Source organism: Mycteria americana, chromosome Z (assembly GCF_035582795.1).
Source record: "Mycteria americana isolate JAX WOST 10 ecotype Jacksonville Zoo and Gardens chromosome Z, USCA_MyAme_1.0, whole genome shotgun sequence".
Lineage (NCBI taxonomy): Eukaryota > Metazoa > Chordata > Aves > Ciconiiformes > Ciconiidae > Mycteria > Mycteria americana.
The window spans coordinates 38,147,078-38,161,761 of record NC_134396.1 but is presented as its reverse complement, the minus strand read 5'-3'; the positions used below and the strand labels follow the sequence as shown (position 1 = coordinate 38,161,761).

Genomic DNA, 14,684 nt, shown 5'->3' with positions numbered 1-14,684 from the left:
GTCCTGTATACTCAAACTGACACCAGTAGATTAGGTTCCTTCCAATATTTTCCTGAGAAGGCAGCAACAACTGCTTTGCAAAGCACTTCTCAGCCAGGTAATAACTACTTGGCATAAAAAGGCCTGGAAGTCCTCCTGGTAGCACTTCCAAGCTCTGGGCCTTGTTTTGGTTCCTGAAGCACACATGGAAACTGTGTTAATCCATCAGTTTAAGCATTCACGCAGCTCCTTGCTGAACCTCTGTAAGCAGGTATGCTGCAGGCCTCAAACTTCCTCTGAAATCTTTACTGGCACTTGAGTGCCAGGTCGAACAGCTACAAGCAATATTTCCTCCTGACTCTGAGCAACCCAGGAAATTCAGCCCATCCTATCCGATGCTAATTTGGTTACGGTGACTCACCCCCTTCCATGATTTCCAGGCTAATTGCTACAACTGTCCAGATGTCTCCAGCTGTCAACACAATCCCCAGGGGTCTGCAGAAAATTTTGATTCAAAGTCTTCTAATTGTAGAGGATAGTGGTTTAACTCCTTATGTATAACCAAATCAAAGAATCTAATCCTAGCTATCAAGCCTTTAATGGGTGGAAACACCTACAAGATAATCTCTTTCCTGCTTCTTCTGCCAATATGTACCTTAGGAATGATGAAATATATAGGCTTAGGAAAGTAGGACCTGTTTCTGTCCTGCAGCTCACCCGGGTTTGGCACTGGCTTTCACGTGCCCTGACACATTGCATTCAGCACAAGATTCAAGACCTGTACCCTCTCTTTTCCACAGTAATAAAAGCTTTGACTTAGCAGTAGTTGATTGCACTCAGCACTCTGCAGAATAATTTTTTTTTTTTCACATTTGCAACCAATAGAACTAAAAACAGATGTCAATGCTATGAAGTTGTAGTGCTTTGTATGTAAATTTAGTGATAGCAGGATTTGCTGATGTTATCCCAATGTTCCCAGCAGATGATCCTTCTCTCTGCACTCCCTTTGCTTAGCTGATTCACTCTGCTACATACACTTTGGCTTGTATTCAGTCCTGTGTAGGGGGTGTGCAAGTAAGACTGACTAATCTCTAGGGGAAACAGACTACAGTGATCAAAGTATACTTCTTTGTGGCCAGGCTAAAATAGCAGATTTTGCAATGCGAGGAGCAGCTCAAAAAGCGAAGCGCACAGTGACTCAGAGTCATACACACGTAATCTTTTAACAGCATCAGCAGTGTAACCCCCCTAATGCAAGAGCCCTCCCTTCTCTCCCATGTTTCTCTGGGAGGAGCTTTGAAAAGCACAACTTCATGCTCCCCTCCCTGCGCACCACATGCTGGTGTCTCACCCAGCCCTTACTCCTGCAAATTCCACCCCCCCAGCCTCAACTGCTGAGACGCAGCAGAAGCATCCTGACTACACTTCCAACACATACGGCCCGAAGCTTCTCCAGGTCAGTTACGCTCAGCTGTGGCAGTGCCAGAGCCCGCAGGGAAGATCTGCACTCTTTGGATCCCGTGCAGATGCAAGGGAGTGCATGTTCCCAACATGGACACAGAGCCACTAGAAATGCCCAAACTATTGCAGCAGGTGTTGCGACGTTTCAGCAGGAGGAAGTATGGGCCCAGGCTGTCAACATCTCTGGGCCAGCAAACCCATGTGAGTAAGATGCAGCATGCCTAGGCATTTACTCCTGTTCAAGACCCCTCATCATCCTGCACAGGATTCTTCCTAGTCTTCTCTCTGCCTAGGAGATGTGAGCTCATATACGTTGTGTAGGTGCCCCAGCCTTAGTGACAGCAGGACCCAGAGTTTGGGCAAGACAAGTCCAGGTTTGCCCCGTCTCAGGGCAGGGCTGCGGTTTTTAAGGTACGTCCAACTGACTCAGCAACATGGTTGCATTCTGAAGAATGATCTTTAAATACACATTTTGTATTTGGACCTCACCCAGGGTAGTCTGGCTGGTGCAGAAACGCTACGTCAATTTGGTTAGTGCAAACCTGAACCAGGTCCACCAAGACCCTCGTCTGGCTTTGAGGTAGCATTAGCTGCTGGCCCCACTGTTCCTGTAAAGCTTGTTATGATAAATGGTGTAGCCACACAGAGGAATACCATCAGTCGTCTTCTACCTACAGCTCATCTGACTTTTGGAGACCCAAACACTTCTACCTGTGAAGTCTGAGCAGCTTGGCTGTAACCCTTTTGGAAACCAAGTACTTCAGGCATTGTTAAAAACTGATTTTCTTCCTCTTTTCTACCCACCACCTTGCCTTCTAAGTCAGACAAAGACTGAAAAGATATGGGAATGAATCTGTGGTCCTGTTTAATGTTTTTTGTGACGCTCTAGACTGAGTTTCACGAACAAAGAGTCAAATAGAAATAAATTTTAATATTGTACACAGTGCTTTCAGGCCACCTTCAAAGAAGATACTGCACTGCTCCATCTCCTCTGACCTAGAGAGGTTTCACCCAACAGCACGCTTCATTTACTTCGTTTGGAGTTACAAGTTGGGCATTACTCCTCCATTTCATCAGCAAAGCTGAAACAGTAATGTGATTCAAATCAAGGCACCTGTTTTAAACAACAATGCTGCAACACAGCATCTTTGGAATACAAAGGTTGCAATGAACTAACAGGTAACTTCTTCTTGGGGGACACCACTGCAGCCAGCACAGGTTTAGGACGTGGAATTGGCTCCAGCACAGCCAGCTGTTAACAGCTTCACCACTGCTCTCTCTAGAGACCTGACCATTTAGGAAACTCTGTTCTGGCTCCTTTCTGAGCCTCCTGGCTCCGTCAATCTCCGACACTTGGGAGTTGCTAAACCCCTGTAGTTTCATAACTCTTTCTCAATCATTTGAATCACAAGGATCCTAAAACCTGTGGCTGTCTCCAGCTTACATCCTCTTAAGGCGAGAAGAATCATATATCCACCACCACCCAAGGTCACCTCTGGATGCCCTTCTTGTCCCACCCTCAAAATCATCTGCATGTAGCCACTGATCTCCTGTGGCTTTCCAAACTCACCAGTCAGGTCAGCAGCAAAACTCCCACAGGGAATAAAACCAGTCCCTAATACAATTAGCAATATAAAGCACTTTCCTATCCTATGCAAGCTCCTGCATGCCAGGGAGAAGTCTACTTGGAAAAATGGTTTGCACTAAAATGCTCACTTCCTCCCTACCTTCTTCTTCTTCAGAAAATTTCTTCAGAATCTGAGTCCAGATGTCAGCAACATACATTTCTAAACTGCAAGATCATCTGTGATGCATCTCGGCCTTGAGCAACTGTGTTGCAAGCTTGAGAGTTTGTCTGTATTACGGATTTTGAAGACAAAATGAACACAGGGGCTAATCTGCTTTACCTTCAGAATACTGTTTCAGAAGCTCTGCTCTGAAGCTACAAAGAAGTGCAAGTAAGAGAGCCTCCTAATGGCTAGTATCCAGCTTCACTTATCTCACTGGCAGGAGCTGAGCTTAGCATGTTCCTTGGACAAACTATACGTAATTTACATTTATGGCTAAACTTTTTTGATCTTGCAAAGACTTGCATTTCCTCCATTTCTGGAGTGAGTCAGGCAGGATCAGTACGTTACACAGTTCTACAAATTGTGGAAAGAAGCTCTGATTCTAGTTGCATTCACGAAACAAAACACGAAATCAGTAAAAGTGAGGCAACTGAAGGGATGCCCACTTTTATCACTTTGCTAACCTTTTTTTGTCAAAATTGTCATTTAGGACAACAACTTTTTTTTTTTTTAATGTCAGTGGCACATGATTTATAGGAGAGCAATCCAAAGCTAGCCTATGACTGTGATTCATTTTCCTGAACCTATTACCATGAAAACTGTAAATGATGCAATAGGCTGTTACTGCCATTCAAAGATCCATCATAGCATCTACTAAGTAATTTATACTCCCAGGGCTGCACTTTACAGTAAATGGAAGCAGAGAATCGTCAGGAACATGCTGCTGGGAGGAAAAAGAAAAAAAAAAAAAAAAAAGATGACTGTATCAATGTTGGTTAAGTTGGCCATGCATCTTGAGCATGCATAAAGCATCTGGGGACACAGGCAGGGGAGGAGCTACCTGGTATCTCAAAATCTTGCCACTCCAGCACAAGCAGTACAGCGGAGAATTAAATCCTGAACTAACACACCACTGACAGCCCTGCATGGGAAAAGCATCTCACAGTAGTCTCTGCTCTCACAGGACTTCTGATACCAAATGCCACTCCTCTGCAGTCACACAGACTCAGTGAAGGTAACTCCCAAGTTTGATGCCTGAGGAACAGGCCTAAAGAAACCAGCTAGAAACCCAGAAAGTCTTATGAGATGAGAAAGACCCCTTCACATACCAGAATCTGACAGAAGCGCTGAACACGTCCACAGCTGGAAGGTGAAGCATGGTGGTGGCCATGAAGTAACACAGGCAAATACGGATAAAGTTGCTCCACTGAGCAACTTTAAGCAGTGGTGGGAGATGCTGAACTTGGTTTGTCAGAGGCAGAATACAGGAGCAGAGACACCTGAGGGTAGGACTGCTCATTAACTATACTTCTCACTGAGGACTAGACTTTTAAGGAGCCCAGCGATGCCCGGGGAAGGATTTAATGAAGCAAGGGTAAAATATGCAAAGAGAGGCCATGGGAAACGGCAACTAGCATTTTAAGAAGAGTCCGTTTAATTCCTTTGCAGCATACACGGGAGGAGGTATTGTGCAGAGCTGCCTGCATAGAGTGCTGTACAGAGACTGTGCAGCTATCAGTGACTGATGCTGAGAGTTTAAATCGTCAGCAGCAGCACAGTCCCTCGTGTGACGACGGGATCCTTAATGTAAAGGACCATTACCGCAGCACAGGCTCTAACGCAGTGTTCTCCCCCTTTGCAACACAGCATAATCTGGAGGATTCCCGATGACAGACTCGCATCTGCTGCTTTGTTTTTCATTGTAAAAAACACAAAGGAAAAGCTATGTAGCAAACCTCTTTGGCTTGCCATTTGTCAAAACGAATGCAAATCCCTCTGCTGCAGAGGGACCACCTCCGCAGTAAACAAATAAATAAATATTTCTCCAGCATACTGAGAAATCCCCCTGAAGTGAAACAGGAGGTTTCCAGAACTTCAGAAGCCAGACGTTGCCTCTCCAGGATTGTGACTGTAAGGAAAAGAGAAGTTTTGGTCCCTTTCAGCTACAGAATAGGAATGACAAGGATGCAACAAGCAACAGTTTATTTGTAGAAAAATCCTTTAAAATTTTACTACATTGTAAGATCAAGGAAAAAATAGTATTAATATGTACATACAATATATATAAACAAACACACATCGCACCATTAAAATTACATGCTTTTTAAAACAGAGAATGGGTCATATTCCCTCATATCAATTTTAAAGTTATCACTGCAAGTAACCTTGCTTCCTTTTTGTTTTTATCCCCATCAAAGTTTTCAAGTACAGGAAGTAAGTAATGCAGGATCTAATAGTAGAAAACCTTTGTTATACACAAATTACAACTGACAGCTATACAATATTATTCTGCAGTATCCAACACTTGTGTTTTTTGAACTCTATAATGATATGAACTTTTACCTGAGGTGCATGGAAATAATGAAGCATGATAATTGGCAAGTTTAAGAGATTTTCACATTATGATTTGACTGTAATTGAAGTTGATTAGGTATCACATGTCTATACCCATAGTACTGGCACAAGAATGCTCTGTGTGAGTCATCACCAATGTCTTAGAAGTGCAGGAAAAATTAAAAGGCAAGCACCACTTGCAATGATAAGCATGCAGACAATTTAAGTGAAACAGAGGTAGCATGTTCTTGTAACTCCAGCAGGGTCATTCAAATCAACTGCACCCTCCCTTCTGCAAAAGGCACTCGCTTTTTCAGCTATAAACAACGTGGTTTTAAATTCAGTCAGATTGACCACAAATGGTGGATTTCTCTCCTTACAAATATAAAAAAAGTTAAGCAGAGGACATGATGAAAAGAAAAAAAATGGGTGTAAGAAATACACATTTCAGGTAATATGTGCTATTCTTCTCCCCCTACCTTTTATGGGGAGAATTGAAATATTTTATAAAACAGCTGCAGTACGTAATCCAAAAGTTAAGACTTTCCAGTTAAAATGGCAGTATTAAGCAGCACATTATGTATCAGGAATAATTTTAAAACACCAGAAGTACACCAGCGTTTTTAATAGATAAAGAGCAACAATTCACAGTTAGAAGTAGAAAGTTTATGCACAAAAAGGTGGTGCTGGAGAAGGATAAAGATCCTTTGATGTGAAACCTCATAAATTAAAATGCACAGACACTCTGGTACTGTATCATTTATCCTTTCTGCAGTTTGAAAAGACGTCCATGCAAAACACCTGCTCTTACCGTGACACTACAGAGCTAATCGAGTTATAAGATGTGCCACTGTTGCAACTGGAAGCATAAGCCTCTTGACCATTAGCATCTAAATTTATTTTGAATACAGAAGATGCCTTCACTAAGAAGTCTGCTGCATCTCTGCGACCTAATTCCCTCAGCTTAGACATTAGGATACCTACGGTGCTCTCAGGAGCATTACTCCACTCCTGCAGGAGGGCATGGACTGGGCTTGAGGGAAAGTCATTTTGTGTTCCATTATTTGTATTGTACTTTGCAACGAGATCAGGGAGGCCCAGGTTCATGGCCAGAAGGCACCAATCTTTGCCCATAGGATCAGGTGGATCCAAAAGTCGACTTAGTTTTCTCCTGGTAAGTAGATTCAGATCGGAAACATGAATATCCATTCCTAGGCTTCCCTGGGAGTAGACATCAAGACACCCAAAACACAGTATACTGCTAAAGCTCTCTTTATATCCCCCCATAGTGTTAGTTAGTGATGTCTCCTTTTGACTCTGTGCACGGAAAAAGTCTCTAGGCTGGTAGACCATTACTGGTTCATGATGTTCCCTCAGCTGCTGAGGACTAAGGTAGTATTTCCCGGTCAGAAGGCCTGGTAAGGTTGTGGCCATTAAGTTATCAATGGTGCTGCATACAGAATCCAGGAGTAAACAGCACTTGATCTTCTCTGTTTCCAGTCCTCTAACTTGAACCTCTATACCCTGACCATGGTTGACCAGCAGCACTAAAAGCTCAGCTCCACGATTCATAATCTTTGATCCATTTACCCACAGACGTATATCAGCATCTCCCTCTGTGCTTTGCTGATGAATCCACCTGCAGAGATTCACCTGAACTTTATGAAAAATTCCACAAGGAAATGGGGTAAGATGTTCCACAGGAACGATTCTAACACCACCATAAATCAGCACCTCATCCTCCTCATCTGTCCAAGACCTGTGGAGATTGTCAGTCTTTATGAGAGCAGGAATATCCACCATTGCTCCACTGCTAAGGTCCCTTGCACAAATATCCATGGCATCCAAAATCTGTATCAGTTCTTCCACATCACTATCTGTCACCAGACGCTGAATATCCTCTATAGTGTACCGACCTCTATAGTGATGGAGGGCTTTTGGGTTCTCCACTGACAAGATTTTTCCAAGGACATTTGAACAGAGCCAGCGAGGATCCAGAAGCACAACATCTTGGACAGTTTCACTCTGCATAATGTTAATCTGTTTATAAATATGAAAGTTACTATTTACATCTTGTGAATTACAAGAGGATACCCCATGTTCTCTCTTTCCTAACTTACTGACCCAATCATTTCATTAACACTGCTGACAGGAGAAAAAACAAACAGTGCATTTTAATGTCTTGCAAGTATTCAGAACAAAGAACAGATCTTATTCTTGATTTCCACTAGTAAGGAAGCCATTAGAGCCCAAAAGCAGTAAAGCCTAGCTATGCCCTGCAAGTTATTTATGCAGAGGCGTTATCCTACAATTCAGTTCCTAATGGACAGACATAAATTTCTCATATGCAGTGAACATATTAGGCACTACCTCATTTAAAGATGATAGCACACTTATCCTTTCTGGGTATTTTATATTCTTACAACTATAGCAATAAACCATAATTCTTCCTGTCTCAAGGAAATAATGTTGAATGAAATAGGAGCCACAAGACAATAACAATAACAAAAAGCATTATTAACCAATCTCTACTACTTATGATGTCTTAAGAGGGAGGAGAAAAAAAAATTAACTATAGAACTTGGCTTAAATTCCATTAAGCAATATTCTACCAGAGCAGTACCTTCCTAATAAAGATATGCAATTTAGATAAAAACACTTACTTCTCCTATGCTATGCAACTGCTGTGCAATATGCCGTAGGTCATCTTCACTTGCTAGGGGATTAAGCTGTTCCTGTACATCGTATACAAACTGCTGCAAGGACATCAGCTGGTTGGGTCCATTCATTTTTCTCCATGAAGGCAGTGTGGTGATTATTTTTTCACATAGATGAGTCATAGGTGGGCAAGTCTTACAAAAGCACAGAAAACATCCATTTGTAATTTTACACTGCTGAGAATAACAGTAGTATTGTTGGGTTTGTTTCTTTTTTTTTTTTAAGGGAGGTTACAAGGTCTAATGCATTCATGATGTATATTCACGTCTAAAGAGTTCCCCCTGTGATGGACCCTTACTCTTCCATCTGGCATTCAGTAAGATCTAACTTTTCTTAATAAACTGAATTCCAGAAACAACTTTTTTGCTGAAAGAAGCAAACTTTCCAAACATCACCATGATTACAAAGGGAATCCTGAGATGTGGAACAAAGTTTGGTTTATATAGTCCTGCCTTGTCAAATGTGCTGACCACCTGAAACAGTGAGTCCAAAATGATCAATTGCCTTCATGCATCTAGAAGTTAATTTTTATTTCAGAAACTGTCAACATTTAATTAAAATCTGTACTCATCAATAGCTGTACAGGACCAATTTACTTCACCAGGTGAGAAGCAGAGTACCAGATAAGAAGTAAAGATGGTACTTTTATCTACTGATTGTCCTGGACATCACTGATGCCTTCATCCTATACTCTCAAGCCACAGCACACACTTCTTATGCAGCAAAACCCTCCAGATTTCAAGCTAGTGACCACGGCTGTGATAAAGTTTTGTCACAGAAGAAAAGCTTAATAAATCAAGAGGCCATCTGGAACATACAATAGGCTGAATTTTGCGTAAAAATAAACATTTTCCTCAACCTATAGAATAAACTCAGTAATACACTCACTTTTCATTCATTTATTAAAAAATACCTATCAGAAGTAGCTGCAGAAAGTCTTGTTGGTGTGTCACACAAGTAAGAGGGCCTCTGGTATGAAGAAACTTACACCCATTTAGCACAGGCTACATAACGACTTGGTCACACTCAGTATGGAAGTCTTTGTGGATTCATGGTGATGACATCAAACCATGGCTATTTTACCTTTAGTCTCATATACATATATCTACACATATATATACAACTCCAACCACATATTTTTCAGTAAAAAAGCACAGTAAAAAGTTAATGCATATTCAGTTCACACATCTATGTATGGAATTATCTTTCTAACAGTTGAGGAAACTGTTCTACACTGGTTTGTTTTTTTTTTTTAATGAAAATCTTGTTTGCCTGAAATATATTCTCTTTCTCTGTAATATTACGCTGATAAAAAAAAAATTAAAAAAAAAAAAGGGTCAACACCAGAATCCAATCACTGTCAATTCCAAATATGAAACTATAACTTTGAACTGAAAATCTCCAATCATTTCCTTTCAAGAGAGATCATTTTGGTGACCTGTACAAAACACCTACAATTTTAAAAATGCGGACTGAATCTTTGATGTCAGGAGTTTGTTAATCACCAGCTCTGTCATGCATTCTGCTAAAAAATTGAAACAGCACTCGTTTCTTTTAAGTTTCATAATGTAAGTAGTAAATTTACAGTAAATTATTACACAAGATTTTCACATTTTGGCTGGCCCAACCCAGACCATTAGACATTACTTACAGAAATTATCTGGCTTCTTATTTCTTGCAAGTGATTTCGGAGAAGCTTCATATCTTTAGACCCAGATGCTCCAGCATCCAAGACAAATAACTTGTCTGAAATTTGCAGATCATTTCCAAATCTGGAAGAGAAAAAGCGAGCAATTACTTACTTAGTCCCAAATCCAGTTTTACTTGTTAATGCAGTTGTACTTCCATCTTTAATTACACAGGAATTATTCTTCTTCAAGGAATGATGAAAAAGTTTAAGTACTGATTATGCGAAGATATTTTATAGCTGCTCTTTTATTTTCTTGAAAATAAATAGAGATATTGAGAAAAATTGTTGTCTTTTCTAAGGGAGAAGGCTGAAGATGTGTAAGAAAATTACAACTGCATCACAGGAGTTATAATTACAAACACAAACATTTTACTAGGGAAGGGATAGCAGGAATTAATTCTTTTTAAGGTCTTCATATTTGTTGTTTTCTTTCTTCTCACTTTAAAGAGTTCAGTTGTCATTGCTATTGACACCAGCTCTCTTTCTCACTTCCTTTTGACTTTTCAACTGCACATACTTGTTTTCCTGGCTGTGGGCTGATCTGCATTTGAAAGGATTCCAGCATCAAAGATTATACACAGGTATTTTCTGTTGGTCTGTTTTGATTGATTAAGATACTGCCCTGCCACTATTGTGCTGGAGCTCCTAAAGCTGTTTCTTGTACAGTCCAGACAAGTGCCTGTGCTCACAGGTATGGATGGTTCCTCATACCACATATTACCCACTTAACTTGCTCACTGTGAATATAAATTATTGTTACTTTATACAATAGTATGTTCATGAAAAATTCCCTATTTCCATCTACAATTAGCACGCTCTCCAAACATTTGCTGAAGAAGGCTACAAGTTTCCCTAACTTCTAGGTACCTCTTGGATGGCCTTGTCACCTGTGTGACTCCACAATGTCCAGCTCTTCACAAACTGTGTATGGAGTACCTCCAGGCCTGGTTTAAGTTTTTTTCCTGCCCATCCTAAATCTGTTCAGAACAAAGGGTGGCTCTTTGAAAAAGATTCTTCTTTTGCACCCAGAGTTTGTAGCTGAGAACTGTCCGCTTTTCTGAGACTTGGTGCAAAACCTGAGCACCAAGATGTTAGACAAATGGCTGACAGAGGCCTTTGGATGTATCCCAGTGTTTGCAGCGTAAGACTTCCTGAACCTCAACTCATTTTTGCACCACTTGGCTCATTTTAGCTCACTTGAGGCAGCTCACTCACTGTAATATTGGTAAATGTTTCAATTTTTGCACAATATAAGCTTCCTGAACATACTCAAAATATCATAATATCATAAAGCTTAAGCCACATAAAAGCCTTTTACATATTCCTATGCATTTCAGGGTTTTTTCTTTCCGAGTGACACGTTTAAACACTCCACATAAATACACTCCCCACTTACCTGTTCCTGACTTCTCTCAACAACGACATGTCTTTGTCATACCAAAACTCTCCCCCAACAGGCCGAGGAAGATTCACTATGTCAGCATGTGTGGCAACCAAAACAACATACAGGGGACTTTTCAGCTTTCCACCAAATGCTAGAAGAGAAACAAGAGCACTCCCTCACTATGAGACATGCCTATGAAGATGAGCCAGGAAAGTAGCAACACATTTTACATTCTTCATACCAATCACTTTTGCAGTGGATTTACCAAGTCTAAGCATAGGCACACTGTGCTTACACCACTGGTCCTTTGGCTGTTATCTGCCTATAGGATTATCTATATAACATCCAATTTGAATAGCTAGACTCTTTGAATAACATCAGATACCTTGATATTACATGACTTTATTGTTTTAACAAAAACATAAATCAGTAACACTAATGACATCTCTATTAACTACAAACTATAATAGTGTGAGGAAAAATAATTAAAAATAACAGCTTCTTGAAAGGGTTTCTCAATCTTTGGATGGTCCTTAATACTACAGGTGCAGAGTAGAGGATTATAAATAGAACACAAAACGTCTACAACATTCATACGTTGGTATGAATGCTATTTTGCAGTACTTACACAAACAATGACCTCCCACTTAGGTGAGAGTTAAGTAGGAAAGCCTGGCAGAAACCATGAAAAAGAATGAGAAAGAAAGAAAGAAAGAAAGATACAAATGGCATGAATGAGGTGAGCGTATGGAACACAGTTTTCAATCTTTTCTCAAACTGATCTTCCAGAAAAGAGGAAACATCATTAGACTATTTTTAAAAAAGATAGTACAATCCAATCCTGCTGGTTTAGTCTGACAAAACTTCACATGGGAGAAATATGCTTACATCACTGATCAGTTTTCATCAACTGAGAGCTACAGAATCTTGATTCATTCATAAAAAGCCACATTTTCCCAAATCTCTGCTTAGCACTTCAAGGTCAGTATTTTGTAATTGTAAATTTTTTTTTTTTTTGTGGCAGCTGAAGGATTTAGACAAAATAAATGGAAAGTAATTGCAAAAGTTTAAGTTTTCTGCTAACATCAGTTATTACATATTACTTGAGAGAGTTGTAATAGTACAAAAATGCATGGGTACCCAAACTGAGCTGACTAGTATAAACACTGACTTAAGCAAAGTATCTAAATAATGCTGATAATTAGATCACCAAAAAGAAACAATTAACTTGAATTCTAACTTGGTCAAAGCAAGAACTAAGTTTCGTTGCTAGACTGAGGAGCTGTGAAAAGATTTCAGCAACTGCAAATTAACTGTATTTTCAGCTTTGATACTTTTCTGCAAATATCTGAGCTTTTACTTCCAGAAGCAATTTCATGTTGGTTAGATGCAAATGCTCATATTTTTAACTTTGTGATTTGACCTAAAATGAAACATGAAAGACATACAGATGCCTGAACTGAAAACTGAAGGTCTGCCTTGGCTCATCATTATTACAATCTGACTGAGATAATGCATACAGAATTGAGCAGAAAATAAAAAGAGAGGGGAAATACTCTTTGCACTATGTACGTATTTGATATGCTTGTCTGGTGAGTCCCTAGCAGCGTTATAAAAGTCCGTGAGTGCTGAGTTAGATCCACTGGCCGGAATAACATTTCGGTTCGTAGTACCAAGACACATGTCAGAGCTTGGTTCATCCATGAAACTATCACAGTCTGCAGACCAATGCTCAGGTGCAAACATGAACAAGTTATATGGTACGTACACCTAGACCTACAGACCTTTTAAGGGAAAAAAACCCAGTTATTTAAGTTAATTTGTTTGCTTGCCAAGTAACTTCCAGTTTGTTAGAAAGCTTGAATTTAAAACAAGTAAACTTACTTAAAACCTGTGCAACGTCTGAGAATATGTGAAGTGAAATTTACTACAAATACTGGTTTCTGTACACCCTGATGCAAAGGTTAACATATTTGAAGTCCACGTACAACTCCAGCTAAACATGTTAAAGTGGCATGTACTGAGAGGTAATGCCACTCCACAATGTCATTCTGTCCTATTCTCACTGACAACATCAATTTATGCTGGAAACACTGTTAACTGGGGTTAGATATAAGTAGAATTTAAACAATGCATCTAAAAATGGTTTTAAATGGTTCCAACCCTCTGAAACACTTATCCATGCAGCTTATCTGACATAAAACTTCATCTGTCATTTACAGATGTAAATCCCAGTGCCACAAGAGGCTGCACTGTACCCCATGACTCTTTTTAGCTGGACTAAGTGGTGTGTACAACTCTTCACACTTGTTCCACAGATAAAATTCCCTTTCTCTAGGAAACCTTGTGTAAAGTTTGTTTGAATACATGGGAATGAAGACACATAACAGCACGCAACACGGAGGATGTACAAAGTTGCAGAGAAACACAAGAAGCTTTATCTTATAGTCCCCTACTATTTCATTAACAGGCAGAAGAGCATACCTATTGGCTCCTCAACTGGGACTAATGACTTCAGGAAACTGAGCCAAAAGGTCACTTGGTTTAGCTGGATTTCGTAAGGCTCCTCGAGACTAAAAAGCACTATATGAATTGCAGTGGGATCATTTGCAGCAAAAAAATCGTAACAGCAGAAATATACAGGATTCCCAGAGAATTCCCAGATGCTGAAATCACCAACTCCTGAAAAAGAGACAAACAGATGACAAGATCACACTTTGTCAGTAAGCATGAAGCATCTTTCAGCCATGGATAGACAAACGAAAGAGTTAATCTGATTTAAACTTTCACAAAGATAAACTGTATGCATGTGAGAAAGCAAGACTGCAAATGCAATCATGAACAAAGGGAACGGGTTTCAGTCAGTCTCAGAGGCTGAGAAGTTGGGTCCTCACAATCTGTTCCTCTCTCACATTCACTTCCCTAGGACATTCAGCTGGATGCCACATGGAAGCACCTGTGTATTAAACGCATGCAGCCTTACACATTAAATTGGCCTTTGCCTTGCACAATAGCAACAGATCTTGTAATTCCTTGAAAAACAAGAATAATGGCTCCCATTCTTTTCCTGCTTACCCCAAAAAGCTCAACATTTTCATTAATTTTTCTTCTTAACATGCCACTGCTGGTATTAAAAACACCTGAAGGGTATTCTCAAACAAACCACTTTGCTTTACAGAACTGTTCTATTCACATCACGTTATTAAGAAGAATCACCGTGTTAAGGATCCCAACAGCACCGTGCTTCTTTTTGCCATCTCCTTTAGCTTCAGGCGAGAAAAGTATTAGTGTGTTGCACTGTATGGCACTTCCCAGACTCACCATCTGA

At 40.2% G+C, this 14,684-nt stretch overlaps 1 protein-coding gene across 2 annotated transcripts in view; it reads right to left on the bottom strand.

The window, feature by feature from the left end:
* Positions 1 to 5,235: 5,235 nt before the first annotated feature.
* Positions 5,236 to 14,684, bottom strand: part of DAPK1 (death associated protein kinase 1) — a 90,379-nt gene continuing 80,930 nt past the window's right edge. Inside the window, exons 21-25 of one of the 2 annotated variants that reach the window (XM_075527053.1) lie at positions 13,841 to 14,038; positions 11,369 to 11,507; positions 9,934 to 10,054; positions 8,228 to 8,416; positions 5,236 to 7,604 (exon numbers count right to left, since the gene is read on the bottom strand). In XM_075527053.1, the coding sequence (XP_075383168.1) occupies positions 6,372 to 7,604; positions 8,228 to 8,416; positions 9,934 to 10,054; positions 11,369 to 11,507; positions 13,841 to 14,038 (1,880 nt within the window). In that variant the 3' untranslated portion in view covers positions 5,236 to 6,371. The remainder of the gene's footprint in view (positions 7,605 to 8,227; positions 8,417 to 9,933; positions 10,055 to 11,368; positions 11,508 to 13,840; positions 14,039 to 14,684) is intronic. The other variant, XM_075527051.1, reaches the window with a different exon arrangement.